At 47.0% G+C, this 27,878-nt stretch overlaps 1 protein-coding gene across 2 annotated transcripts in view; it reads left to right on the top strand.

Annotated features, from left to right (window-relative positions):
- Positions 1 to 27,878, top strand: part of PNPLA7 (patatin like domain 7, lysophospholipase) — a 1,876,659-nt gene that overhangs the window by 409,175 nt on the left and 1,439,606 nt on the right. For both annotated transcript variants that reach the window (XM_085610534.1, XM_085610541.1), the window contains exons 14-15: positions 11,687 to 11,787; positions 19,810 to 19,968. In XM_085610534.1, coding sequence (XP_085466660.1) covers positions 11,687 to 11,787; positions 19,810 to 19,968 — 260 coding nt within the window. The remainder of the gene's footprint in view (positions 1 to 11,686; positions 11,788 to 19,809; positions 19,969 to 27,878) is intronic.

The following is a 27,878-nucleotide window of genomic DNA, read 5'->3' on the forward strand; positions in this document are numbered from 1 at the left end:
TTGATTAATTGTTACGATATTAATTTCCAGGGAGTTTACAGGAGAAGCAATAGGCAAAGGGTGCCTGTTAGCATACTGGCTCAAGCTAGGTGACCAGACCCTTACTGAGGCAACAATCTACTCCCCCCCCCCCCCCCCCCCCCAATGAGCATCAAGAAAGCTTACTCTTTGATGCTCTACCCGAGGTATTCAAGACCCCAGGTGTGCCCAAGTTGATGGGTGCAACTTTAATCTAGTTATGAACAATGACAGTCCGGGGCGCTTCCTAAGACGAGACGAGCATGGTTGAGGGACTGTTGGTTTTCTGATCTGTGGATGCTCACCCATCCTGAACTAAGGGCCAGATGTACGACCATGTTATTTTGCGAGTCACAAATTGCGCCCAATTGTTATTGGCAAAATCACACGTAAAACAGTGAATGCCTCATCAATTTTGATGAGGCACTCGCAATTTGCAACCCCTATTGAGAATGGCTGGACCTCCCAGGCATGGTGGCCTGCTGGGCTCAGCAGACCTCCATGTCTGGAACTGCTTTTATATAAAGAAGTTTTTTTTTTTAAATGCAGCCCGTTTTCCTTGAAGGAAAACGGGATGCATTTAAAAAAAAAAAAAAAAAGTTTTTGTTTAATTATTTAAGGGCAGGTAGTGGTCCCAGGGACTACTGCCTGCCCCTAAAAAATATTCTCCCCTGCATTTGCAAAGGGGAAGGGGATTGCATTACCAACCTCTTGAAAAATTTTGAGTGTTTGCGGTCGCAAAACATTCGTACATAGCTTGTGGGGTCGCTATTAGAAAGGGAACACCCCTTCATAATAGCGAGTTTCTAAACACTATTTTGCGACAAAATAGTGTTGGTACATGGCCCACATGATTTTTGCAGGCTCTTCAACGCTTTCACTCATGTAGTCCATTCTCGAGGCTTCCATCACGGGACTGCCCATGCCAGAAAAAGTCACCCGCCTTTTTAGCTCCTGGAGGCCCATTTCAATTCTTAACATAGACGCAAAATTATTCACTAGCATATTGCCTCCAGACTTAATCCATACATGTCATCCCTTATTGATCCTGACCAGACAGGCTTCATACCAAACAGGATTGGTGGGGTTAATACCAAACGTTTCTTGCATGGCATAGACAAAGCACAGAGGTTTCAGCACCAAGTCCTGTTATTTTCGATCGAAGCCAAGAAGGCATTTGATCTGGTACACTGGCCATATTTCCTAGACACTTTGAGACACTGGCTTTAGGAAGAAATTCTGCCGGTAGGTATTTAGCAGCCATAGCTCCCCTCGAGGCTCAGTAGGAGTTAACAGAGTGTCTTTATGCCCCTATCCCATATGTTGGGGACACGCCTGGGCTGCCTGCAATCTCTGCTACTCTTCCCTGTATACATGGAGCCCAAGGCACAAAGCATCAGCACTGACCCGCATATCAGATACTATTAGCATTTAGTTACGCTGATGATGTCATAATTGCCCTCGTGGATCCCCTTTTACCCCTCCCAGGACTAGTTCAGGAACCGATGCTTTTTGGGGAAGGCTCTGGGGTCAAGGTTAACCTCCTAAAGTCCCACATAATGAACCTTACAATGGCCCCACCTCACCGGGACCTGTTGAAGACCAGATTGCCTGATCTGCAGATCCCCTCCCGTATATGGGGATGTGCCCCACTCCTTCGGCATCTAAAACAGTGTAGGTTAACTATACTGAGTTGTTAGGCAAGTGAAAAGTGAGTTACAGTCATGGCACTAACTTTGTCTTTTGTGGATGGGCTGCAAAGTGGTGATTAAAATGACTATCCTCCCCAAAATTATCTATACTTTTCAAGTCCTACCCATAATACCACACCCCAAACACACTCAGAACTATACAGCTGGAGATCAATAGGAAAAGACACCTCACGCGCGCACCTCACATACAGCCCCCCCATCAGAGGGTGTTTGGGGGTACCCAATGTCACAAGCTCTTATCAATCCATGAGGCTTTGCTTTCTTGTAGAATAGGGGTGCTCAGAATCCAAAAAACACTTGTGCTTTATGGACCAGGCTATAGCAGGCATTCACATATGAAAGATACTCCGACGGAACCGGGCATAGGGACTATACTCTTCATTGATCACATGTCACATTAGCAGTATGGCATAGAGTGGCGTAGCGCAATGACCTGACAACCCACCCTTCACTCTTGACTCTCCTCTTTGCAATCTCAGATTTTACTCCAAGCCTGCACAATGACCACTTTGAGTGCTGCCAAAACTGTGCACTGCCAACGGATTGGCAACCTCTTTGATACCGAGGGGTCATTACTTTCGACATACTGAAAAAAGACGCTAACCTTCTGGATGCAATCCTATGCCATACATGCAGATTCAACACTGTGTGATCCACCCTTCTGTCAAACCTTACTCCCACCGTCCGTTGGCGCAGTTCGAGAAATGGCTTCTGCTAAAAGGTACCCACTTGGTCTTCGATCTGAACTCCTGCCTGGATCAGGACTGTCCCCAACCTAAGAGCACCAGTCTGGGTTAGCCCTCTCCCCAACTTGAGAGCGCCAGCCAAGCACGCCGGGAAGGAGAGTTAGAGAGAACACTCTCACAGAATGGGAGTACATATTTTATTGAGCACGGCACATAACGTGGCGAGAACCGAATCAGAAGTAAAGATTGTTACTTATTGGACACCTGCCAGGATGCAGAAATGGTGTCCAGAGCGTAGAAAGGACCGCTGGAGGTCATGTGGAGCCACTAGCATATTGGAACAGATACTATGGGACGGCCCCAAACTGACTCATTTTTGGGAAAAGATCCTTAAGGACATAGACACCACCTTTAATACTACGCTCCCCCGCTTACACACTCCTATGGTTGTCTAACCCTCTGACGAACCCACTAACATCACGAATGGGCAAACAAATATCTTTGGCATTGGGCATAGCACACCAGGCAATCCTCTCATTATGGGATTCAGATAAACTTGCAGACTATACATCATGGTTATATTGGCTATGTCATATCTTGGGTTTGGAGTGGCTGATGTTAACTGTTGAATCTGAAAGAAACACGTGGTGATAGATTCCTTACCTTAGAATTACCCCCAGGCGTCAGACTGGATCCGGGAAGTTTTCGTCAGCAGTACCCCTGCACATCGGTAGGCGTCATCGTGCGGCGTTGGTGTCGTCGGCGCCGAGATGACGTCGCTGGAGCTACTTAGGCGTGCCCACGCGCGCTGATGTCAGTTCCTTCTTTTTCCGCGCCAGCAAGCGCAGATCCGGGAAGAGCAAGTACGCCAAGTCTGTTTTTGACTGAGTTTTTCAAGGCCTTTTGTTTAATTTTCTTCGAGTCGATCAACTCCTGGTGTCGTAGGGATGCCCGGCTTTAAGAACTGTGGGGACTGTCGCCGCATGATGTCGGTGACGGACCCACAACGCGGGTGTCTCTACTGCCTGGGGCACGACTACGACTCCCAAGTCGTGCCCAGACTGCCAGGCCATGGCGCCAAAGACTTTGCAGGAGCGGTCCCGAAAGTTGCTGGAAGTCCGGCAGTCTGCTCCGCGCCGCTCAAGGTCCCGTGGGAGGTCGAGGGACTGGTCGCGGAGCCGTCACCATCGTCCCTCTGGATCGAAGTCTTCGCACTCGGGTCAGGTAAGTCGAAGGATTCCAAAAAGAAGTCGAAGAAGCGTCGTCGCTCCTCCACTTCCCCTCGCCCGTTGCGGCTGAGGGTGTGGGCAGAGCCTGCGACATCGCCGCCGGCCTACCCACCCTTTCCGGATCCATCGGCGACGCCTGCTCACGTGCAAGAGTTTCTTGCTGCCATGACCTGACTCTTTGGGCCGTCTGGCCCGCTGCTGCGTCTACGGGCCCCACGGGCCGACTGGAGGTCCTGTCTTTCCATCGCCAGCAGCTCCGGCCACGGCGTCACCGGCGGCTCCAGCCCCGGTGCCGCAGGACCCTCGGGGATCAGACCCCGGTCGGCGCCAGTTGAACTGATAACACCTCCATCGACGTCGACCCCACCGGCACCACCTCCAATGTCGCCTGCTCCTCGGCACGACGTTGACCCCAGTTTCAGCCCTGAACCGAACACGGTGCCGGATCGGTGTCGCTCAACGCCGATTCCGACGCTGATGGGGCCCTTTTTTCCCTATGTCCGTCCTCCTTATTTTCAGCCTGTTTCACAGTCTTCGGAGGAAGGGGAGGACTGGGAGGGGTCTGAGGACCCTCTCACACAACAGTGTGATTATGATCCAGACTGGACAGAGGTTTGGGGGATGCCAGTGGTCTTGACACCTTACCTGACCGTGGCATGCTGTCTCCTCCTACCGTGGCTATGGAGAAGGGAGCCAGTTACACAGTGGTATTACGTAGGGCAGCCGAGGCCCTCCACCTCGAACTCCCTACAGTGGCCGTCAGGACTAACCTCCTGACAGAAGTGCTTCAGCCGGTGGTGAACTCTTTGGAACCCTTGCTGCTATTTAATGACGCACTTTCTGACGTCCTTTTGGGCACTTAGTCCAGGCCCAACACAGGGGCACCTGTGGACAGGAACGTGGCCTGATGCCATCGCCCCACTCCGGGCGACCCCCTCTTTCTCTCCCAACACCCCACTCTCTCCCCCAACACCCCACTCCTGAGCGCGTAGTTGTCCAAGCCTCTGCGTCCCAGAGCGCGTTCCCCTTCCGCACCTCCGGATAGGAAATCCAAGAACCTGTGGGATACGGTTGCGCAGGTGCTGCCCAATTCTCCGGAGGAGGCACAGACAGTACTGGGGGAGACACAGCGAAGTTCACTATTCGTTGTGGGCTCGATACTGCCGATTCGCTGGTCAGGGCGATTTCCATGATGGTGGCGCTTCGGCGCCACGCCTGGCTGAGAACAACTGGCTTCTCAGGGGATGTCCAGAACACTTTGATGGCATTCGCCTTTTTGGCAATAAAGCGGATTGTGCGTTGAGCGCTTTAAGGACTCACAGGCTACTGCCAAGTCCATGGGCATGACGGCAACTCGCCCTCCTCTGCCTTCCGCTTTTCGCTCCTTTCGTGGCCACGGAAGGGGTGCCCCAACACATTTGTTCCAGAGCCACAGGCCTGCGCAGCATCATCCTCGGCCAGCCGCGGACTTGGGAACTGTCGAGGCGGTTCTGGGGGCCAGCGGGCAGGCCAGTCCATCTCCACCCGCAGTGTCCACTGCAAAGCCTTCCTAGTCCGACCGTTCAGGTTCATCAAATGCCAGTGGGCGGCAGGATTCGCCATCATCTCCCCCACTGGCGCAACATCACATCGGACAAGTGGGTGCTGCAGATTGTCCGAAGGGACTTCTCCCTCCTCTTCGAGCCTTCCCCTCCAGCCATGCCACCTCAGTACCACCGCATGTCAGGGGACCATCTTGTGCTTCTTCAACAGGAAGTCACGGCCCTCTTGGCCAGGGGGGCCATCGAGCGTGTTCCTGGGCCAGAAGTAGGTTGTGGTTGTTATTCCCACTACTTTCTGGTCCCCAAGAAGGACAAGGGCCTGCGTCCTATCTTAGACCTTCGGAACGTCAATCGCTTCCCCCGGAAGGAGAAGTTCAAGATGCTCACACTTGCTCAAGTGTTGTCTGGCCTAGACCCTCAAGACTGGATGGTAGTGTTGGACTTGCAGAATGCTTACTTTCATATCCCCGTCCTGCCGGCCCACCGGAGTTACCTGCGGTTCACGGTAGGCCACGAGCACTTTCAGTTCACCGTGCTCCCCTTTGGCCTTACCAGCGCCCCTCGGGTGTTCACGAAAGTGATGGTGGTGGTCGCAGCTCATCTGCGCAGATCAGGGGTTCCGGTCTTCCCCTTTCTCGACGACTGGTTGTTGAAGATAGGCTCGCCCCAGGCAGTCATCTCCCACCTCCAGACTACGGCCGACCTCCTGCATTTGCTAAGGTTCTCCATCAACGTGCCAAAGCCACACCTGATTCCCTCTCAGAAACTCCTCTTCATTGGAGCGGTTCTGGATTCGGCACGGTTCTGGTTTCAGCGCAGTGTCTGGTTTATCCTCCCGAACAGCGAGTCCGGGATATTCAGGCTATGATTCCGATCTTTCATCCTCTATCCCAGGTTTCGGTCAGGATGACTCTCCAGCTACTGGGCCTGATGGCCTCCTGCATCCTGTTGGTGGATCATGCCAGATGGCACATGTGGGCTCTGCAGTGGGACCTGAAGTTCCAGTGGGCACAGCATTAGGGCAACCTGTCCGAACAAGTCCAGATCTCCGAGGGCACTGCACAACAATTGCAGTGGTTCATTGGCAGATCCCTCTCCCTTCCCCAACTGGAACACACAGTGGTGACGGACCCGTCCCTTCTGGGATGGGGCGGCCACATGGGAGAGGCGGAGATCAGAGGACTCTGGTCTCTGGCGGAGTCCCGGCTCCATATTAACCTTCTGGAACTTCGGGCGATCCTACTTGCACTGAAGGCATTCCTTCCCTCTGTCAAGGGGAGAGTAGTGCAGGTGTTCACAGACAACACCACCGCCATGTGCTACTGCAACAAACAGGGCGGGTGGGGTCGTGGACCCTATGTCAGGAGGCTCTGCGTCTCTGGACATGGCTGGAACATCAGGGCATTTCCCTGGTGGTTCAACACCTGGCAGGTTCTCTGAACCTCAGGGCGGATGAACTCAGCCGCTGGTGCATGATGGATCACGAATGGCGTCTGCACTCGGACGTGGCGCAAGGTCTCTTTCTGCAGTGGGGAGAGCCTTGGTAAGATCTATTCGCCACCAGAGAGAACGCGCAATGTCATCAGTTCTGCACGCTCGAATTTTCAAGGCGGCACTCGCTAGGCGACGCTTTTCGTCGCGAGTGGAGTTGCGGTCTACTATACGCCTTTCCGCCTATACCACTTCTGCTCAGAGTGCTGAAGAAGATCAAGCGCGACCGGGCCCAAGTCATTCTTGTGGCTCCGGACTGGGCTCGAATAGTATGGTATCCCGAGCTACTCAGCATGGCTATCGATTCCCCGTTCCGACTGCCTCTTCGGGAGGATCTTCTGTCGCAGCAACAGGGGGCGGTCTTCCACCTGAACCTGTCCCGCCTCCACCTCCTTGCGTGGAGTTTGAGCAGCAGCAGTTGACGTCTTTTGACCTGCCTCCCGAAGTTTGTGATGTAATCTTGTCAGCCAGGTGCCCCTCCACTAAGACGGTATACGCCTGCAGGTGGAATAAGTTTGTGGCATGGTGCACAGCAAAGGCTGTGGATCCCCTTTCTGCCCCCCTTTCAGAAGTCCTTCTATTCCTCCTTTCTTTGGCCCAGTAGGGATCTACTCTGGGCACTATCAAGGGCTATCTCTCGGCCATTTCAGCCTTTGTACGTCTTCCAGATCAGCCTTCCCTTTTCAAGTCCCCTGTTGTAAATAGATTCTTGAAAGGCATACTCATCTTTTCCTTCCTGTTCTATTCATAATGCCTCAGTGGGACTTGAACCTGGTTCTGACATATCTGATGTGTGCTTCCTTTAAGCCACTTCACAACTGTCCTCTTCGTCTTCTCACTTTAAAGACAGCTTTCCTGGTGGCCATAACCTCTGCCAGAAGAGTGAGTGAGCTCCAGGCTCTTTTATTCTAAACCTCCTTTTCTCTCTGTCCATCCGGACAAAGTGGTTCTAAGAACTCGTCCATCTTTTCTCCCAAAGGTTGTCACTGCCTTTTATATCGGGCAGACCATCACTTTGTCCACCTTCCTTCCGCATCCCTCAAAAGAGGAAGAGAGGCGCCACCGTCTGGACCCAAAACGTGCGCTCTCATTATACCTGATCTGCACACAACAGTTCCTTGTGGATGACCAGCTCTTTGTTGGCTATGTGAGTGCCAAGAAAGGTCGGGCCGTGCGCAAGCGGACCATCTCTCGGTGGGTCGTTCTGTGCATAAAGGCTTGTTATTCTTTGGCTAAAAAGGAGTCTCCGGTGGGGCTGCGCGCTCATTATACCAGGGTGACGGCAGCCACTACTGCTTTGGGACAGGGAGATCCCTTGCATGACATCTGTCAGGCAACTACGTGGGCCTCGCTGCACACGTTTACCAAGCATTATTGCCTGGACAGCCAAGTCCGGAGAGATGGCTTCTTTGGCCGTTCTTTTCTCCAGGATTTTCTGGTGTGATCTTGGTTTGCAGACCCACCACCGGGGTTGGTATTGCTGGGCTATCTATTCTAAGGTAAGGAATCTATCACTACGTGTTTCTTTCAGATGCACAAGTTACTTACCATCGGTAACGATATATCTGTAAGAAACATTAGTAGTGATAGATTCCTTACCGCCCCACCGATCCTCCCCGTTCTGAGAACTGATTTCAGGGCCCTAGTTTCATGGCACCAGTGGTCAGTTTCTTGCATGGCTCCGCGTTCCTGGTGTGGAAAGTCATGTACAGAACTGACGTCAGCATGCGTGGGCATGTCTAAGTAGCTCCAGCGAAGTCATCTCGGCGCCAACGACGTACGTGGAGCCGCACGACGACGCCTATACGACGCGCAGGGGTACTGCTGACGAAAACCTTCCGGATCCAGTCTGACGCCTGGGGGTAATTCTAAGGTAAGGAATCTATCACTACTAATATTTCTTACAGATATATCGTTACCGAAGATAAGTAACTTGTTCAAATGTGGGCCCCTTTCATATGGCTGCTGGCACAGGAATTCAATTAACTGACATGCTCCAAATACCTTAAGCTGCTACACCTGACACCCCCTGCTGCGTGATCAGTGGCTGCTCAACTGGTGGATGGTCCTTCAGTGAGTGGGGGGAACACTATAAGGGACACACGCTCAGAGGTAGTGAGTGACCTTGCTGATGTAGATGTGGTACTGTGGATACGTTCAACAGGGGTGGCGCCAAGGGAGCAGGGGGGGTATGTTTGGTTGGAAGCGATTCTGTTGTAAGTTCTTTTCTGTGAAACTAAACCAATGAAATAGAATTGATTCCTTAAATGTCCTACTAGCAGACAAACCTAAAACTTTCATCACACATTCAGCTTTGGAAATTGTACAATTGTATGGTTCATTTTTTACACACTAAATATCAATGTATGGTTCAAAATAATACCTCTGCTCTTTATAATATCCTAATCAAGAAATATTTTAAAGGCAGTAAATGTTCTCTTCCAAGATTATGAACAACTTCAGAATGGCTTTGAAGCAGGGGCTACTTCATCCAATTTAACAGGATTTTATAATATTGTAATTAGGTTGAAATACCTAGATGAAAGATGTTCTCGCACTAACAAAACACTTTCTACCCACTGGTTCCCATGTAAGCCCTACAGGGCTACCAGTCAGTCTATGTTGCTCCACAACATGGCTATAGTACCAAACACATGCGCTAAAATGTTACCAAACAATCCAATCAAGCTCACTTAATACCCTCTCTAGCATCACAGAGGGATACTGGGAATCCCTCTGTTTTTCTTTTGTTTTGCTGACTTCTTCCATCAAATAGAAGATCAAATAGATTGCATAATACAGATAGCTATTATCTTATTTTCCTGGCTTACCACATCTAGATCACCTGCTAAGCAGGTTGCATCCTGAAGCAGCCTTGGGGAGGCATGCTTCACTGTCCAAAGATGTTACATCTATAAAACCACCACTTCATGAACACCATTTAGGGGTTGCCAGAGGTTGCAGCTGCAACCCCTGCCTTGCCCCTTGCAACCCCTTGCACAGCCTTTGTGACACATGACCTCAGAGGTGGCAAAGGGGTGGCTGCACACTCCTTGTTTTCTCTTATTTTTTCATTGTACGAATAGTGAATAATGTTCTAATATTCACTGTCAGTGTAATAGAAAAATGGAGCACAGCCATAAGTGGTGCCAGATTAAGTTAGTAAAAAAACTGTTTTTCAATGATTGTTGTATGCATGCTTGCTGGTGAGTGTATTTATGTGAGAGCGAGTGTGAATATTTGTGAGCATGTGTCTGTGTAAGTGTGTGTGTGAAAACGTGAGTGAGAGTCAGTGACTGGTAGTGAGTGAGATTGAGTGTCAGTAAGTATGAGTGAATCAGAGTGAGTGACAATGAGTGAGTGAGATTAAGAGAGTGAGAGAGAATGTGATGTTGTGTTTGTGAGTTTTTTATTGACCCTGGCATGCTGAAGGTAATGCTTGTCTTACAGAAACACCCATGGCAAAATACTGGCACTAACATACTTGGAGCAATTCTTAACATGACAGATACCAGTGACAAAATACTGGTGCTAGAATTAATTCTTGAGATAATGGCCACTCATTGTAAAGCACTGGCACGCTAGAGGTAATTAATGCCTGGCATGGCATACTTGAGGAAATTCTTGCCATGGGAGTCCCATGGCAAAATGCTAGTACTAGCATGTTGGAGCGAACTCCTGGCATAAAGGAGGACAACCTGACATGTGAAGGTGCCAACCATTACAAAATTCTGACCCTAGCATAAAGCGGTAATTTGTGAAATAATGATCAACTATGGAACATGGACAGCATAAATTGAAAATTCTGGCAGTGGGGTAATGGAGAGCACCCATGGCATGTGGGACACCCATTACGAAATTCAGGCCCTGCCACAATGGCGACAATGTTTGACAAACGAAGACACCCATAGGGCATTTTGGAAAAAATGAGGTCAACTCCTGAGGAGTGTTGGATTTTAATGTAATTTTTGAATAAATAACATTGACTATTTAATGAATGTTATTTCAAAGCCTCTGGCATTTTAGCAGTGTTTTGTGAAAAATAGTGCTTTAAAATGTGCTATTAGATTCCTTTCTTTTATACAATTTTAAGGAGAGGGAAAGCCCTCAGAAAAGCTATTACCTACTCGCTTTGCTCGCTCACTACAATTCAGGGCAAGTATTATGCCCTAGAACAGCCAAAGATAAAGCCAGCACTACAATATAGGTGTTAGCCTAAATGGACATTTGCCTATGTTGTTACATTCATCATGAAATTATTATGAATCTTCAGCTATGTCACTTATTGTGATGTAATCAATGATATATTCATGTGACATGATTTCCTGCACAAAATCAGGGTCAAGAGTGATGTGATTTCATTTCTTGTGATGTGTGATGTCATCAAGATCAAAGGGTAAGTGATGTCACTTCCGATACACCCGTTTTTTTTGTGAATTGACGTTCATGCACCACTTGGGAAGTTACCTCCACGATATATGTAGAAAATTCACCAAGATTAGCTGTACATCCTCAGTTAAGAGGAAATAATCTAAATTCTGGAGCAGTGGTCTGGAAGCCGAATGAATGCGGGTGCAACAGTTTTGAAAATTTATATGAAGTACTCCGTTCCTTCTACAGGACAGAAATCTGAAGAGTGAACTCCATGACAACATAGTTATGGATGTTCAAAGAAGACTGGACAATTAGACAAAAGCTTTCTAACTTATGGTCAACTTGCAATTATTGCTGGAAATTCTTGTTTTACAAATATTTACAAACTCTACAGGTGTACCTTGGTTCTGCAAACATTTGTGGATATGGTTCGAGAAGTGTTTGTTGATCTCCTTATGGAAATATTGATATGGTAACACAATATTCTTTTATTAACTTCTTTAATCTTGCATGTTTAAAATTATGTTTAATTCAAAGGTTTGAGAGAAACAGTAAGTTATATTGAGCACTATGTTTGAGGTGTTATTGAGGTATTCTCTCTTTAAAGCTAATAGTTATTTAATTTATTTTTCCAGGGAGCCCCATTGGTACGAAATCTGACCTGGATATGGCCTATGAGAGAGCCAGAGTTAGCCTTAGTTCAGATGATGTTTCTCCAATTCCTGTGGTTAACAAGGTATACAGTGCTTATCTGGTTTTACAGTAAATGTGTATTTGTAATTTACAGTACCAATTATGGTTTAAATACTAGTTTCGTTGTGCACACTTTTACTTAGTTTCCACAGCCTTAGTTTCATTATCAGGTAAATTGTGTTCACAAAATTGTAACAAACTGTTGAAGTTTAAGTATGACTGAATAGCCAGTGTTAGGCAGTAACACATTCAAAGCATCATGGGTTTTATTTATATATAATTTTGGGGAAAACATTCAACAAAAAGAAAACATGTCCACCTTTCATTATTCCCAAACCAATCCACCCAATAACCGATCCCTATCATAATTGGGAAAACACTTTCCTTTACTGCCTAGGGAACTCTCTGCAGTTTCAAGGAAAATGCCCCTCCTCGCATATCATTACTGCATGCAATTTTTATAGTACTAAGGAAACTGAATCTTTTCCACAGTCTCACTACTTACGGGAATTACTTGGTATCAAGGTTCAAGTAAGGCAGTCTGTTTGCTGCCTCTCCATTCTAAAGTACCAATATGAATACAATGGTTATATTGGTTCCGGTGCCCACCTTGACTAATGTTATAAATTGTATCCTTGCTTCTGGGGAGTTCCATCCCAGTTGAAGTTAGCATTTGTGCACCCTTTGTACAAAAAGACTGCACTTCCCATAGATGACTCCACAATTTATCACTATATTCCATACCTGCCTCTGATCAGTAAGAATCTGGAGTCTATAAGCAGTAGCAAGATCTCTGGAGATCCATCTGAAATGGGATATGGAAGAATCAAGATCCCACTGAATGAGGTAGCACCAGCTGTGATTAAAGATCTTGTGTGCAAGGAAGGAGGAGCTCTGACAGCTCTTATTTAACTGATCTGCCAATTGCCTTGACACTGTGGATAATGCCATACCTTTGAAGAAGTTGGATCAGTTTCTTCTTTAAAGACGGGGATCAAATTGTCTGCTCAGGAGGTTGCTTTTTTCAGCAGGAAGGCTTGCCACAAGAGTCACTGCTATACCCACTTATGCTCCATGTTTACATGCAACCTGTGACCGAATTACCCAGGAAAACATCAGATGGTGTTTCAAATGTATACTGAACCAATGCAGCCTGATGTCTGGCTGCTTTTCAGGCGTCCGCATAAGGAGATTGTGCTTCACTTTGTCCCTATTGGCTCTAAAACTGCTGGTGTGTAATGTAGCCCTGACCCCCCTCCTCCGCCACTCCTGTTCTGTATAACAAAAATCTATATATTTGGCAGGAATCGGACCTTATGTTCAGTAGGTAATTCAGCAAGTCCCTAAAGGCTGTAACTTGTACCTGCAGTTGCACAGAAACATCCTGCCATTTACTGACAAGTGCTTAAGGATCCTATGAATTCTAGAAAGAATACAAAAGCGGAGCAAGAAGACTGAATTTGTATCATGTGCAGAGGAGAGATCACTGTAATTGTTTACTGTTGAATTGTATCTGGTGTGCCACTTATAATTTCATAATTCTTTAATGTACCCTCTGGCAGTCTCGCAATGAGCCTCCAAGAGGGTGCCACAAATTTATATTTAGAGAAATTGCTCTGTGAAAAATCCATTCATTTCCAGTACCACTGCTTCCATTTCTTTGCCTAGTTAATAGTTGTTCACTAGTTCATTGAATGATAGTTTTCTAAAGAGAGCGGATACATACACAATCTACAGCCTTAGGGGTGATTCCTTTTTCTTTCTTGTACTGGGCACCTTCAGTCGGCCATAATGTATCTAAAAAAGAATGAGGTCATTGAATTTATGCATTGTCAAGGGTCAAGTGGATACTTCATTGGATCTGTGCTACAAATATGTGATTCTGTCAAATTTGAAGCACCTTCTGTCCCCATTGAATCTTGTCATATAGTTTTTTGCATCTTTTTTACTGAAGCGCTGTCATCCTAACTGGCTTCAAAATTGGGGAGATTTGGCACACAATCTACAGTAGGAGGGTAACATTTAGGAGGTTCTCACAGGAGTATCAAGGAAAGTCTTTCTTTAGAGACACTCATTCCTCATAAGGGTCATGATGCCCTTTTTCTTCTTCAACAATGGCAAATAGCATGTTACTCGTTGAGGATCTGCATATATGGTTTATGCCATTATGTGTAAATGTCACTGGAACACAAAGTTGGCAATACAGGTCCATATTACAGCGGGCCCTTTATGTATTTTCTATATAAAAAAAAATTCAAAGAAGGGAATATTTATTGCAAATAGTAAGTGAAATACCAAACTTTACTATTTTATTGTCTACTGTAAAAAGTAGAAAACAATCCTTGATCATCTAGTTAAGTATGTAGAATTTTAGAAAAACATCCTTTTTATTATTAGAAAAAACATTGTCTGTAGAAATCAATGTTTGTAAAGCTAGCCTCTCCAAGGTTCTGCTAACAATAGACACATTGAAATTAGAATGTTTAGGTTTTGTTTACCTTTCATGAATAGATTGTTGTATTGCTGGATTTTGGTGGCATTAGCACTTTAAGCTTTTTTAGGGTGTATGTGAAAGTACTGTATTTCTAAGAACTTTATCTATCTTGTAAGTATTGCACTTTTATGCACCTTATATATTTGCAAAGTTTAGTACATTATTTCTGGTGTACTTTTCTGGCATTAGTACTTTACATTCTGTATTAGTGTGTATGAATGTACTAAACAGATATGCACTTCATTTTTCTGGCAAGTACTCTATTCATTATGTTCTTTATTTTGCATAGCCAAGTTCCTTATTTTTAAGCACTTCTGTTTTTTAGGTATCTGTGCCTTCGAGGGACTTCTTTCTTTCTATATTTCTTATGTACAGTATTTTTGCACACTATGGGCCTCATGTAGGTAGCCAAATACCGGTCGGTAACGGCCGATTTTCGGTAAATATGCCATTACCGACCGGTATTTAGACAAGTGAGATGTAGGAGTCCAAAAACAACTTTTCGGTAAATATGAGGCGGTAAATACCGAATCATAATTACCGAATCCTAAAATACCGATTCATTTTTACCGAATACATATTTAACGAATCGGTAAATATGAAGTGGTAAATATGAAGTGGTAAAACTGAAAATGACATGTAGGAACAATCGGTAATTAAGAAATCCATGAAAATCGGTAATTAAGAGTCGGTAATTAACACGGATTGAAAGCAGGTGGTAACCATCAACAGTGCATATAATCAATCCCAAAATGCAACAGCGTGGACAACATGGCCGCTCTGTATGTCATTGCAAGGCGCCTACGTCTACAGGCAGCAGGTCTGAGGATTTGGAGACGGGAGGAACGCATCTACAGACAGCGCATCACACTCTTCCAGCTGACTGATGCAGAGATACATGAAAGGTACAGGCTACACCCCCAAACCATCATGGACCTGATAAGGGACCTGCACCCACTCCTGGACCAGCCAACAAGAAGGGCGCATGCCATACCACCACATGTGCAGGTGCTCTGCTGCCTACATCTACTGGCATCCGGCAGTTATCAGGTGGTGATAGCTGCGGTGGGTGGTGTATCCCAGAGTTGCCTGTCCCGTTTCTTCAGGAAGTTCCTGGATGCCATGATGCAGAGAATGCACCACTACATCAGCTTCCCAAACACACAGGCTGCACTGCAGAAAACCAAAACAGACTTTTATCACATGGCACAGTTCCCCCATGTCATTGGCTGTATTGATGGCACACACATCCCAATCTGCCCACCAGCTGACACTGAGCACATCTACAGGAACAGAAAGTCCACCCACTCCATCAATGTGCAGGTGATCTGTGATGCAGGGAACATCATCACTGATATTGTAGCGAAGTTTCCTGGGAGCACCCACGACTCTTACATCTTCCAGAACAGTGGGATCTACACACGACTGAGTGCCGGAGAATTTGGAGAGGGATACCTGCTAGGTAAGTAACAGTGACGCCCCTTGAAACCTGCAAATCATAGTGTATAGAGGCATGTGACTGATGTTTCCCTTTTACTCACCTAGGCGACAGTGCATATGCCTGCCGGTCATTCATCCTCACTCCCTACCTACACCCATCAACCCAGAGTGAGAGACGATACAACGTGGCACATAAAACAACACGCAATGTGGTGGAGCGCACGTTTGGACTACTGAAGAGCAGGTTCCGCTGCTTCCACAAGAGCGGAGGCGCCCGCCAGTACACACCCATCAACTGCTGCAAGATCATTGCCACTTGTGCAATGCTGCACAACCTTGCCACGAAGAAAGGTACAGATGTGGAACTAACATATTTTGAGGACAACGAGGATGAGTCAGGCCAGCCAGAGGGCAACGCAGCTAGAGTGCCAACTGCAATAGACGGGAGAGAGAGACGAGCAGAGATCACATGCAACTATTTCTGAGTAAGTAAGGGGACACAGCCAGTTGTGGTATGTCATGACGTAGTTTTAATGCGGCACCACGCCATGAACACAAGATCAAGCCAATCTGGCAACATAGCATATATACAATGAGTAAGTCCAGGGTTACGTCACCCATTGGGAAGTGGCTAAGCAGGGCTGCATCAATGTTTGCGCATACGCGCTGCAGTGTTGGATGGCACGGCTTGTGCATCCTCACTAGAGCCAACCCCAAGCCGCCTGCTGCTCCTGCGTCCTTCTGGAACAGGGGGTGTGATGCTGCTCCTGCTGCTGGTGTCGATGCTCTCCGCAGCATCCCCTGCAGCAGTTGTCGACGCCTGACTGGTTAATAGCACCTCAAGTGCACTTGTCACCTGCACCATCCCCCGAGACAGGTCGCTGCAGCAGTGTGTCAGGCCCTCCTGCATCGACACAGAGCGCCGGCAGAGTAGAGAAGTGGCAGTTGCCAGACGGTTGAGTGCCCTGGTGGTAGTGTCCCTCCTCTGCCGTTCCCGGCGCCGTGCATCTATGTCAGCATCTAATTTGCTGCACAACTGCTGGATTGACTGGGACATGTCCCGAATGCCCGCTGCCATAGCGCTGATGTTATTGTCCATGTTGACTAATGTAGTTTTCATGAACCGCATGTGCCTCTGGACTGACATGACTGCCTTTGTTTGCAGGCGCTGTTGTTTTAACATTTGGCCCTCGAGCCCCGAGAAGACACCATGGCTGTCAATGGTTGCTGGTGGACTCTGGACACGCGACCTGCGGCGCCCTCTTGCTCCCGTCTGTGCTGCCTGTGAGGTGTAGGGCACAGTGGCATGGCTCCCATCCTGGGGCCTGGTGAGTTCTTCAGGGCCCCTGCTGTCGTCAGACGAGGTGTCTAAGGCTCGCAGCCTGGCTGCTGGACGCCTCCTCATTCCCACACCTGCAAGCGGAGATGTGGCCGGTGACTCAAACATGAGTGGCGATGCTGGCTCTGGGTGAGGTGATGCTTGCTCTGGGTGAGGTGATGCTGGCTCTGGGTGAGGTGATGCTGGCTCTGGGTGAGGCGAGGCTGCCTGTGTTGGTGGTGCGGCTGCCCGTGGCCCTGCTCCCTGGGCTGAACTTGTGCTGGCCAGAGGTGATCTTTGTGGCCGGTGTGCCCTCTCTCCTGCAGCATGCCCTGTCCTGCGTGATGTCACATCTGGGGACAGAAATGCAACATCGGCTCAGTGTCCCCGAAGGGCTGCATTGCAAGCATCACAATAAATCATTTCACATTCCAAAATGTCCTTTGCCTCCTTGTGCCTCATGTGTGTGACATGCCTTGTTGCCCTGTGCCATTTACTTCATGGTTGGTGTTTCCCTGACTACATCTCCCAGAATGCATTGCCTGTCTGCACTAACACATGTGGACTGGAGTGGGATTCTCGTTTCACAATGGGGGATGTGGGATAGGGGTAGGGGGGGCTACATTGCTGTGCTTTCGTCTTACCTTGTTGTGTGGCGGCTCTGGCAGAGCTGTCGGCATCCCCAAGACCCACGACGCTCTCTTGCTCGATTGTGGCCCCCACCAGCTCCTCCAGTTCGGTGAGGGCAGGTGCCCTGTTGGTTCCACCTCCAGTCTGGCTGGCCTCCTTCTGGATGTCGCCCATCTTCCTCTTGGTTACAATCCTCAGGTCATACCAGCGCTTTTTGAGGACCTCTATGTCCCTGTGGGTCACTCCCACAGCATTGACCTGCGCCTGGATGGCCAGCCAAATGTTGCGCTTTTCAGCCTCAGGCACTTGCAGGGATTGCCTCCCAAACAGCTTCTGGTGCTGCTTCACCACCTCCTCCACCAGCACCTGGAGTTCCTTGGGGCTGAATTTCAGCTTCCTCCTCCTTTCCCCTCCATCTCTCTGTGTCCTCTGGCTGGACATGATGTTAGTTTTTCCGCTCGCACAGGCACTGGCTCCCTGCCTCTCCTCTGCACTCCAAGCCTCTCCAGGGTCTGCTAATTATGTACACCTGCCTGGGTGTGGCCACTTCCTGGTTGAGTGAGGTGTGGTTGCACAGGATTAGCTATTTCATCAAGTCATGTGATTTTATTTACCGATTCCGTAAATACCGAATCGGTATTTACCGATTCGGTAAATACAACCTCGGTATTTACCGATTCGGTGAATTCCGATTCTTGATTACCGAATGTTACCGATTCGGTAATTGTTACCGACTTTTTACCTACATGTAACTTACCGATTCGGTACGGCTCGGTATTTAAGAAGCGGTAATATTTATTTACCTACATGAGGCCCTATATATTTTGCAAGGGGACACTACTCCTTTGGAATATCTATGAGAGGTCCCTCCAGGGTCAGAAGAGAAAAGAAAAAGGGCTGCAGGAATTGGAGAAACCTCAGAAGAGATAATGCAGGATGCAGAAGAAAACAAACCCCACCTGACCATCACTGCACTCAGCAGCAAGTAGTACAAGACCAACATCTGATGTGGAAGTAGAACGTCTGCATTGGGAATGACATGATGGACGATGATTACGCTAAATTACATCAGTTAAAAAAAAGTTTAGAAGTGCCCATTTGCTACCAAAAGCAGTAAAAAAAAATTAACTTAAACATTCACAAAAAATAAACTTTTTGGAGAACCATTGCAAGCAAAAAAGAGCTTGACTGTAAATAAAGAAGGACATTCCTCTGTGGCAGTGCTGCCCGCTGCGGGTTAGTGCAAGGCTTGGTGGTAGGCTGGCATTAATGTCTTATTTACTTGACACTAAGGACTTTAAACATACATGGTACCTATATGTAACTTTGTAGTACAGTATATAATCCTGCTGCATGCAAACTAGTTGAATGTTACAAGATGGGCCGAGCGCATGTTCTACAAAAGTTAAGGGGGCCCTGTCTTTCTTTCAGGGAATATTCCCCTACAAGAAGTATTCAAAGCAACAACTTAAAGTTCTGCTTCTTCTTCCACAAGACATCTTTGTTGATGGCGCGCAAACATAATTACTTTAGTAGTGCTTAGGAATGTATTTACGGCAACCCCAGTGTAACCCCTGACTCCTTAGGAGAGGAAGCAGAGTATATGAGTATATAGCCGGTTCACGATGCAAAAAAGTTATTTGCCTGTAACAGTGCAATCCCTTGTGAGCTGTAAGAAGTCAAAAAAGAGATCAGGACAAAACATCCAGAAGATTGCATCAGTGTTTGGGCATTGTGAAGAGTCTGCTGATTTTTGGAGGGACTTTCAATACAAACATAACCATGATACATGCTTAAAAGTTTTAAACTAGTGTTTAAAAAAAAAAATCTCAAAATATCCATCTTTTGCAGATGTAAAGCTGCAAATCCATTATTACAGCCATGCAACTTATTTCTTAGAGACTTTCCCCAGGTTCTGTGTCTTCTTACTTTGGCAGTTATCGATGAATGAATGTTGTGGGATAGTCAAGTGTCAGACCAGATGTATTTTATTGCAAGACAATCAAAAGTTTCTGTGGATTTTTTTGTATTATTTGTTGCCTTGTTTAAAACATCACTTCAAACGTAAAACAAATATTTCCTGTTAAAGTTAATAATGTTTACTGTTTGAGGAAAACTTGAGGGTTCATAAGAGAACACAATTGGAGGAAAATGTTGTTAAACATTTGCTTTTCCCCCCTCAGTTGACAGCGAAGAAGTCTGTGACGGTGACAGAAACTCCCTCAGCAGTTTTCCATTACACAGAAGGTCATATTGGGATGCCAGACTTTACTGTCAACCGGCAAATTGATGCAATCTTCGAGGCCGCTAAGAAAGATCTTGTAACCTTGATAAAATTAGACGTGAGTATTTTTTTTTTAAAACTTATTTTTATTGACATTTTTACATTAGACACATTGTACATCATATAGATCTTTCAGATAGTTATATCAGATTGTACATTCAATAGTGGTACACATCAACTGCATATATCAGTGATACGTCATCGGAGAACTTAACCCACGTACAGACTTGATATGAGGTGTATACCCCGTTGTCTCAGGTTCCAGATATGGCACAGAAACTAGGGTAAAACGAAGGCCAAACTAGGGTGGGGAGGCATGAACAGGCACAACCAATGACATCGGCGAGGGTTTGTAGCGTCGTAGGGGTAAGGCACCTCTGTGTCTCATGAGTGCCTATCCTATTGGGGGTCGACCTAGAATTACGTTAGCATAACCGATATTGGGGTATGTAATGAGATCATGTGGGCGGAATGTCGAGAGATTGGTTGGGCGGGGTCTGTGACTGCGCGTGCAGCGCCGACGGTGTGAGTTGGCTGTCTATTGGATCTGCACCTAGGGATAGCTGCTTGAACTGATACAATAGCATGACCCATTCCATTGATATGTGGCGTTTGCGGACCCCTCTCACCTCCTCCTCCCGCAACGTCTCCTCCTCTGCCGCCGCCCACTTATGTGTAGCTCCCACCCAAGCCGCCAGCGGTGAAATTAGACGCGAGTATTATTGTAAAATAGACCAATAGACGTTAGTAGTATTCGTAGCCCACAGTACTGAATTTGTCCAGAAGTTAGATGGCAGGTAGAAAAACGTATCATCAGAGTAACTAGTGCTAGCAAGAATATAAAGAGTTGTACCGTTTGTGGTCATTTTGTGGTCTCATTGACACCTTATGAAGAAACAGTTCTCTCATCTGTAAATCCTATGTTACATCACCTTCCAATAAGTTCATGGCAAAGATAGGAGATGGCATTCTACTGGAGTGTTTTGGCCTTGACTTCATCTACGGAAGTAATTTAATTTCAGGTGCAAACTCCTGTTTGTGCTTGGAACAGGATTCCAAGTCAGGATGTATTTGCCCATGCTCTATTGGCACATGTGCTATTTGCTTCTGCGCTCATGTCTGAGTTAACAGTAGATCAAATCTGGGGAGGAACTTGTTATCGAATAACGTGAAATTCTGAATTGGGCACAAAGAAAGATATTCCATTGTGCACAAATAAGGATTCCATTGTATGTGTTTCAATGCTCTTTGCCAAGTTGACCTGTTGTAAACTTGTGAAAAAACAGTCCGGAGTACAATTTTCACATGCGCAGCTTACACATTTGTAGTGCAGACAAATAATAGCTAATAGGACTTTGCACCTGAAACGGAATTAGCCCTGTAGTTGTATTCAGGGCCTTTTTGTGCTTCTGTAGAAAAAGGGTGTTACATCAAACACACAAAAGGTGATTCTAGGTGTTAGACCCGGGATCCCTGGTTGGCTGAGGTAGGTACGTTTGACCAAATAGGGACCCGCGTTTCCACGTCAGGGAAAGGAAGGTCACCTTCTTTGATAGCTCCCGCTCACCCCCTTGGTAGCTTGGCACAAGCAGCCAGGCTTATCTTCAAGGCAAATATGTAAAGTATTTGCAACCACGCTCATAGCAACCCAATGATGACACCACAAATAGACTCCACACGAGTTTTATAAAGACTAGTATACATTTTATATAAAAAGATATACGATAAGGCCACACAATATAAATCCAACATATGAGTATGGGTACTATTTCTCCTGGCTGGTTGTTAGGCCAGCCAGCCCTTATCAGTTCTGGCGATATTAATGAGCGCTTCTAAACACTCCACTGTAATCCTAATACCATGTTACGCAGTTCGTAATGCTAAAATCAGACACTTTTGCAATGTAACAATAGTGCAAGGCGTAATGCAACAATCGGGCACTTTGCAATGTAAAAAATAATGCAATGCGTAACGCAGCAATCGGGCACTTTGCAATGTAAGAATAATGCAATGCGTAACACAGCAATCGGGTACTTTGCAATGTAAGAATAATGCAATGCGTAATACAACCACCAGGTAGTTCGTTATCCAGGAAGAATGCAATGCGTAATACTCTAATCAGGTACTCAGTTATGCAGAATTTATGCAATGTATAATACGACAATCCGGTACTTCTTTATGCAGAAATGAGATAATGCGTAATACACTCCGGCACCGATCACGGTGCCGCAGGCGGTCTCTCCGCCACTCCTTCTGACTCTGTCAGCCTTTCTGAACAGTTACCCCCAACACGGGTATGGTGTAACAAAAAGTGCAACTCCGGCCCCGGTACTGCTACTCCATTGGCAATACGGGCCGCGATGCGAGCCGAAGCAGAGGCTCGCGCTGCCGGAACGAGACAGAGGCTGAGAGCGTCTCCCAACAAGCCCGCACCCCTCCCCAGCAGTCGACAGACGTTACCTGGACTCGCAAACCCACTCCTCTCCTCGTCCAGCGACTTGGGCCTCCGATGCAATCTTTGTGAATTGGCAACGACGGGCTCGGGCCAGCAGTTCAGCTCCTCCGGGGCTGCTGGTCCGGCCCGCTACTGCTACGAAGATCTCAGGCTGCCACAGGGCACATGCACACAGGGTCGCTGAGACTTCCTCGAGCTTCGGGTGCATGATCAACGGGCACTCCACACGAAGGTCTCAGGCTGCACGAACATCACACGCACAGCGTCGCTGAGACTCACTTTAACCCCGAGTGCTCGTTAACAAGGCAATCGTCACGAAGGTCTCACGCTGCACAAAGCACACGCACACAGCGTCTATGAGACTCACTTGGACTCCGGGTGTGCACGATAACAAGGCAATCCTCACGAAGGTCTCACACTGCACAAAGCACACGCACACAGCTTCGATGAGACTCACTTGGATTCCGGTGCACACGATAACTGGACAATCCTCACAAAGGGTTCCGGCTGCAAAAAGCACACACACACAGCGTCGCTGATCCTTGCTTGGACTCCAGGTGCCCACGATCACAGGTCACACCTTACGGGGGTCTCAGGCTGCAACAAGTACACGCACACAGCGCAGCTGCGACTCTCCTGGAAACTTTTGTGTTCCTGAGTTTCCGCAACAGGGAGCCAGCTCACCTCAGGCCCTTGGGGATAAGTTACTTCAGGACACAGCACAGAAAAGTCCTTTCAAGCAGGGGGACTCAGCACACAACAAAGTCTGTTTAGCCTTTCCTTGGTTAAAACAGCAAACTGCAGGCCAACCCCAAAACACACAGCAATGGTCAGTCCTTTCCTTCAGTCTCTTCCGTTGTTTCTTCCTTGGCAAAGGTTCCTCTTGACCACAAAGTAGCTCCAGTCTTTTTCAATCTTGATCAAGCCATTCTCCAAAGTTCAGGGGCGTCAGCTCTCATAGTTATACCCCTCAATAGCTTTGAAGTCTGTGTTCAGGGGGCACTGACCCCTGTTCAAACCAGTTCTGGGTGCCTCCCTGCCAGTGACACCTTCTTCCTTTGATTAGTGGGGGTCTGGATTCTCAATCACTCAGCAGGAGATGGGACAATTGTTTTATAGCAGCAACCCAGGCCTCTACACCTCTAGGGGCTACTCCTCCCCCTACACTCCAGTTGCAGATCAGCCTGTTGCTATCTCACCTCCTCACCTGGGTCAAGACATTCCTCAGATCCTATCGCTTTCAAATCCGAACAGTCAATCCACAACCAGGCAGAGAGACACAGAAATGTTAGAGCACAAAAGCTCAGCCACTTCTAAAAGAGTGGCTTATAAACACACAATGCAAAAACCACCTTCATAAAAAGATTTGTTATTACATTGGGAGTTCAGGCACACTAAACTTCACCTCTCCATCTTAAGCCTTTAGGAAGATAGGCTGGAAAACATATTACACAGCCTTCCCATTCTATTCTATGGGCTAGATGGCCTTTCAACAGTGAAAAACGAAATGGAGATTAATTCACTGTCAGGACATGGTACACACCTTAGTACGTGTCCTACCTTTCACATGCACTGCACTCTGCCCAGGGGGTACCCTGGACCTACCATAGGGGTGTCTGGTGTGCAGAGAAAGGGAAGGGTAAGGTCTGGCAAGTGGGTGCACTTGTCAGAACAACATGGCAGTTTAACAAACTGTGTGCAGGCACTGCAATGGCAGGCCTGACTTCCCTTTTTAAGGATACTTGTGTGGGTGGCACAATTAGTGCTGCAGGCCCACTAGTAGCATTTGCATTACCAGCCCTGGCACACATAGTGCACTTTACTAGGGACTTTACTAGTAAGGCAAACATACCAATCATGGACAACCAATTTACCATTATACTTTATAAAGGGAGCACTTGCCCTTTGACACTGTTTAGCAGTGGCTAAGTGTCCAAAGCACCTAAGTTGGCAACACAATGTCAGAAAAAAGGTCTAGGGGGAAAGCAAAAAGTTTAGGGAACTTTAGCCAAAAAGGGCGAAGTCCTACACCAGGAATGCTTGCAATAAGTAAAACATGGCAGTCGCTCGGGGTAGCATTCCAACGCACAGTTCTTTTGCCCACCATGCCACTTCAATTTGGACCCAGCTATATGCAAATCAGTCTTGCTCTTGCTACAATAGCAATAGACCAGCCTGAACTGCCAAACAAAGATCTCCCTGAACCGGAACCCAAGCACCTCCAGCAGGGTCAAGGTTGATTTGCATATGTCTTGGTCCAAACAGGTGGCAAGGTGTGCAAAATAACAGTGGTCTGGGATGTGGTCTCAAGTAATTACCAGAGGTTGAGATTAATTATGCATCACTTTTTCCTAAGTGTGACTGGTATGCCCAGACGTGGGTCCCATGCTTACTGTGCCACTGGAACTCAGCTGCATCTGACTAACAAGCCCCACTCAGGGGAAATCGACCATGAGTTGCTTGTGTTCTGTTTCAGGAAGAACCTGACCTGGCAGTCTAGGTTGGACTATTCTCATTGGAACAGGGTCAAGGCCGATTTGCATATGGTGGAGACCAAACTGAGGTGGCATGGGGTGCAAATTAACAATGGACTGGGGTGCAGACCAATTACCAGTGGCTGAGATTACGTCAGGCCTTCCATCCATTACTTGTTTTTTAATACTTTATAGAAAACGGTGCATGCCTGGGCTCAAAGTCCTTTAAGCATGTGATGTCTGTATTGGCTGCCTACACCTAATCTAATGCTAGATGTTTCTTTAATACTGATATTTTTAAGTTGTTAAATTTCTTCATCATCATTTGAATGTGCATTCTGCTCGTGAATGCTGTATTCTTGGTTCCCTGAATCAAAACATGAAGGCCCTAGTAGATAAAAAAATTAACTAAGCAGATGACTAAGATAAACCCTCTACATGTTTAGCATTTTCTAATGAGCAGAAACAGTTAACTCATTCAATGTTACAACAGAGAGGTCATCTTGTTGCCTTCTCTTTAGATGAAGGTTATTTGTATTGCACTGTTGTGCAAATGGGTCCAAGGAGGTATAGGCCCTTTACTGAAGAAGTGTATTTTTTCACTGCAATACTTTTCCTTCAGCTGCCACCTGGCCACCTCTATCTTCATAATACCTTCATTGTAAACAATGCACATCATAAAATAATTCACTCCTCTAGAGACACCGAACCAACTCTGTTTGACATATAGCACCTAGCACATACTGTACTGAGTGCACGGATAGGAAAGAATGACTCGCATGTCTGTGTTCTGGGTATGGCTTTTCATTATCATTATAGTCGGTGGTGAAGGGGCATGGGTGCTACTTGTAAGTTTAGAATTGCACTTGTGCTTTCAGCCTCTCTTTCCGCGTTCTGTTTGTTATTTGCGCTTAGGGGTGTGAGCACTTGGAAGTGGAATTTCAGAAGCAACAAGGATTACTGTGTGACTGTTAAGGAAATTGTTTACAGTCTGCTTGTTGTAAATAGAGTTGAGGTGTTTGGCAGGTCCTGGTATGATCACCCTGCTATGTGTGATCAGCTGAAAAATGATCTATTTTGCCTTCTTCGCAGCTCAAAAGGATTTGTTCTATTAATCCAGTTAAATTCTCTTGAATCACCAAGCAGATTGTTTATTTGTACCCTTCAAGCTCATCTAGGTTCCATACAGGCTATGCAATAAATACACATACGAGTGTCTGCCCTGTATGAAGGAATAGCTTGTGATTCATCAAACAGTAAATCTGCCTTAGAGGAGCTGGGAGGGCAGAGCTGATTGGGTATCGGAGCTGATATCTCTCCGAGAAGCTTTTTCTTTTTTTAAGTAATTTTCTTTGAACAAAACCAAATCCTGAAGTGATTTGAAATATCAACCCATTTCAGTTGCATCCCTATATAAGAAATACGTTCTTAAGAATCATGGTACAGAACGTTACCAATTAGAAAACTGAAGGGTATAAAGAGATGTTAACCCCTAGATCCTACTAAGGATACAAACTAGAGTAGGAGACCAATAAAGAGTGAAAGACCTAAAAAAAAAGAAGTATATAGCGTCCCTCAATGCAAATCTCCTTCTTTCTAATCTCATTAACTAGTACCATGTGTTAATATCCAGCCACGCCAGGAAAGCCATGACGACAACTATAGCCTTGTATCTAAAGTTCATGTTTTTTTTAAACTTGTCTTTATTCATTATGCACGGAGATCAAATTACGCATCCGTCATTTTCAGGTTACATTTGCAAGGTATGTCATATCTTAGTTAGGTCATTGCTAATAGGTTAAAAGTTAATGTTCTTTATATGGAGCCGGTAAGCCTGCCACAAACAGTTGGATTTCAAAGAGGTGTCCTTACTTTCTTTTTTTTTTTTTTTTTTTTTTGTTTGAAACCGTTTATTGCAGTCTTCAAATATATACAAGTATGGGCCTACAACCTTCCGGCCGGCCGCTAGAGTGACAGGAGAATATGACATACTTACAAAAAAGGCTCTTGGCGTTGCAGAGAGGTAAATCAGGAGGTATCAACGACGTGGGCCACATAACTCCGAGCCCGCAATACGGTTTCATTTTATAAGAACACAACAACACACAAAAACCACACCCGCAAGGCAACCCGCAATCCGAAGTGACAGCACGTGCTCCGTAAGTGGGGGACCCCAACCATCCACAAGAATCTAAAGAGGGGAACAGGAAGAGAGCAGGGACTGGGGGACCCTGTGCCCGGGGCCGGGGGAGGGGGTCAACTAGGGGGACGGAGCTGGCGAGGCCGCCGGCAGCAGCGGCGGCTCACAAATATCCCCGCGGTAGGCGTTCCAGGGGCCCCAAACTTTCACCCACGCCCCAGGCTTACCTCTCGCCACGTACACCACCTTTTCTCGGAACATGCACCAATCCATGTGCTCTTTCCAGGCCGACACCGCCGGGGGCCTCTGGGACCCCCACAGCTGCGCGATGTCACGCTTAGCTACCATATATCCCAGAGTCACCCATCGTGTCTGCGGAACCGAGTAGTCAGTTGGTTCCCACACATTCAGCAAGCATCTCCTCGCTTCAGGCAACAGCGCGACACGCGTAACCACTCGCAGGACCTCATGCACACCACGCCAGAATCGCTCCACCTTCGGGCACTCCCACAGAATATGCAAAAAAGTCGCCAAAGCACCACACCCACGCTTACACAGCCCATCCTCGGCATAGCCCATACGCAGAAGCCTTGGCCCCGTCATGTAAACCCGGTGGAGGATCTTTAGCTGGACGAAGCGAAGGCGAGCCGGTATGGCCACCTCCTTCGGAGAGGCCACCGCGGAAATCCAGTCCTCGGCGTCCAACTCCAGCCCATCGGCAACCCAGGCCTCGCGGAGGCCAGTCAGCAAGCCCGAGCGATCATTAATCAGTTTTTTATATATGAGGGAGATCGTGCTGTCCGGAACATGGCCATCCAGCACTCTATCCTCCAGGGGGGATGACTCCGGAATGGAGGCGACGTCTGGGAAGACGGAGCCCAGTGCGTGGCGGACCTGCA

This window comes from Triturus cristatus, chromosome 1_2 (assembly GCF_964204655.1).
Source record: "Triturus cristatus chromosome 1_2, aTriCri1.1, whole genome shotgun sequence".
Lineage (NCBI taxonomy): Eukaryota > Metazoa > Chordata > Amphibia > Caudata > Salamandridae > Triturus > Triturus cristatus.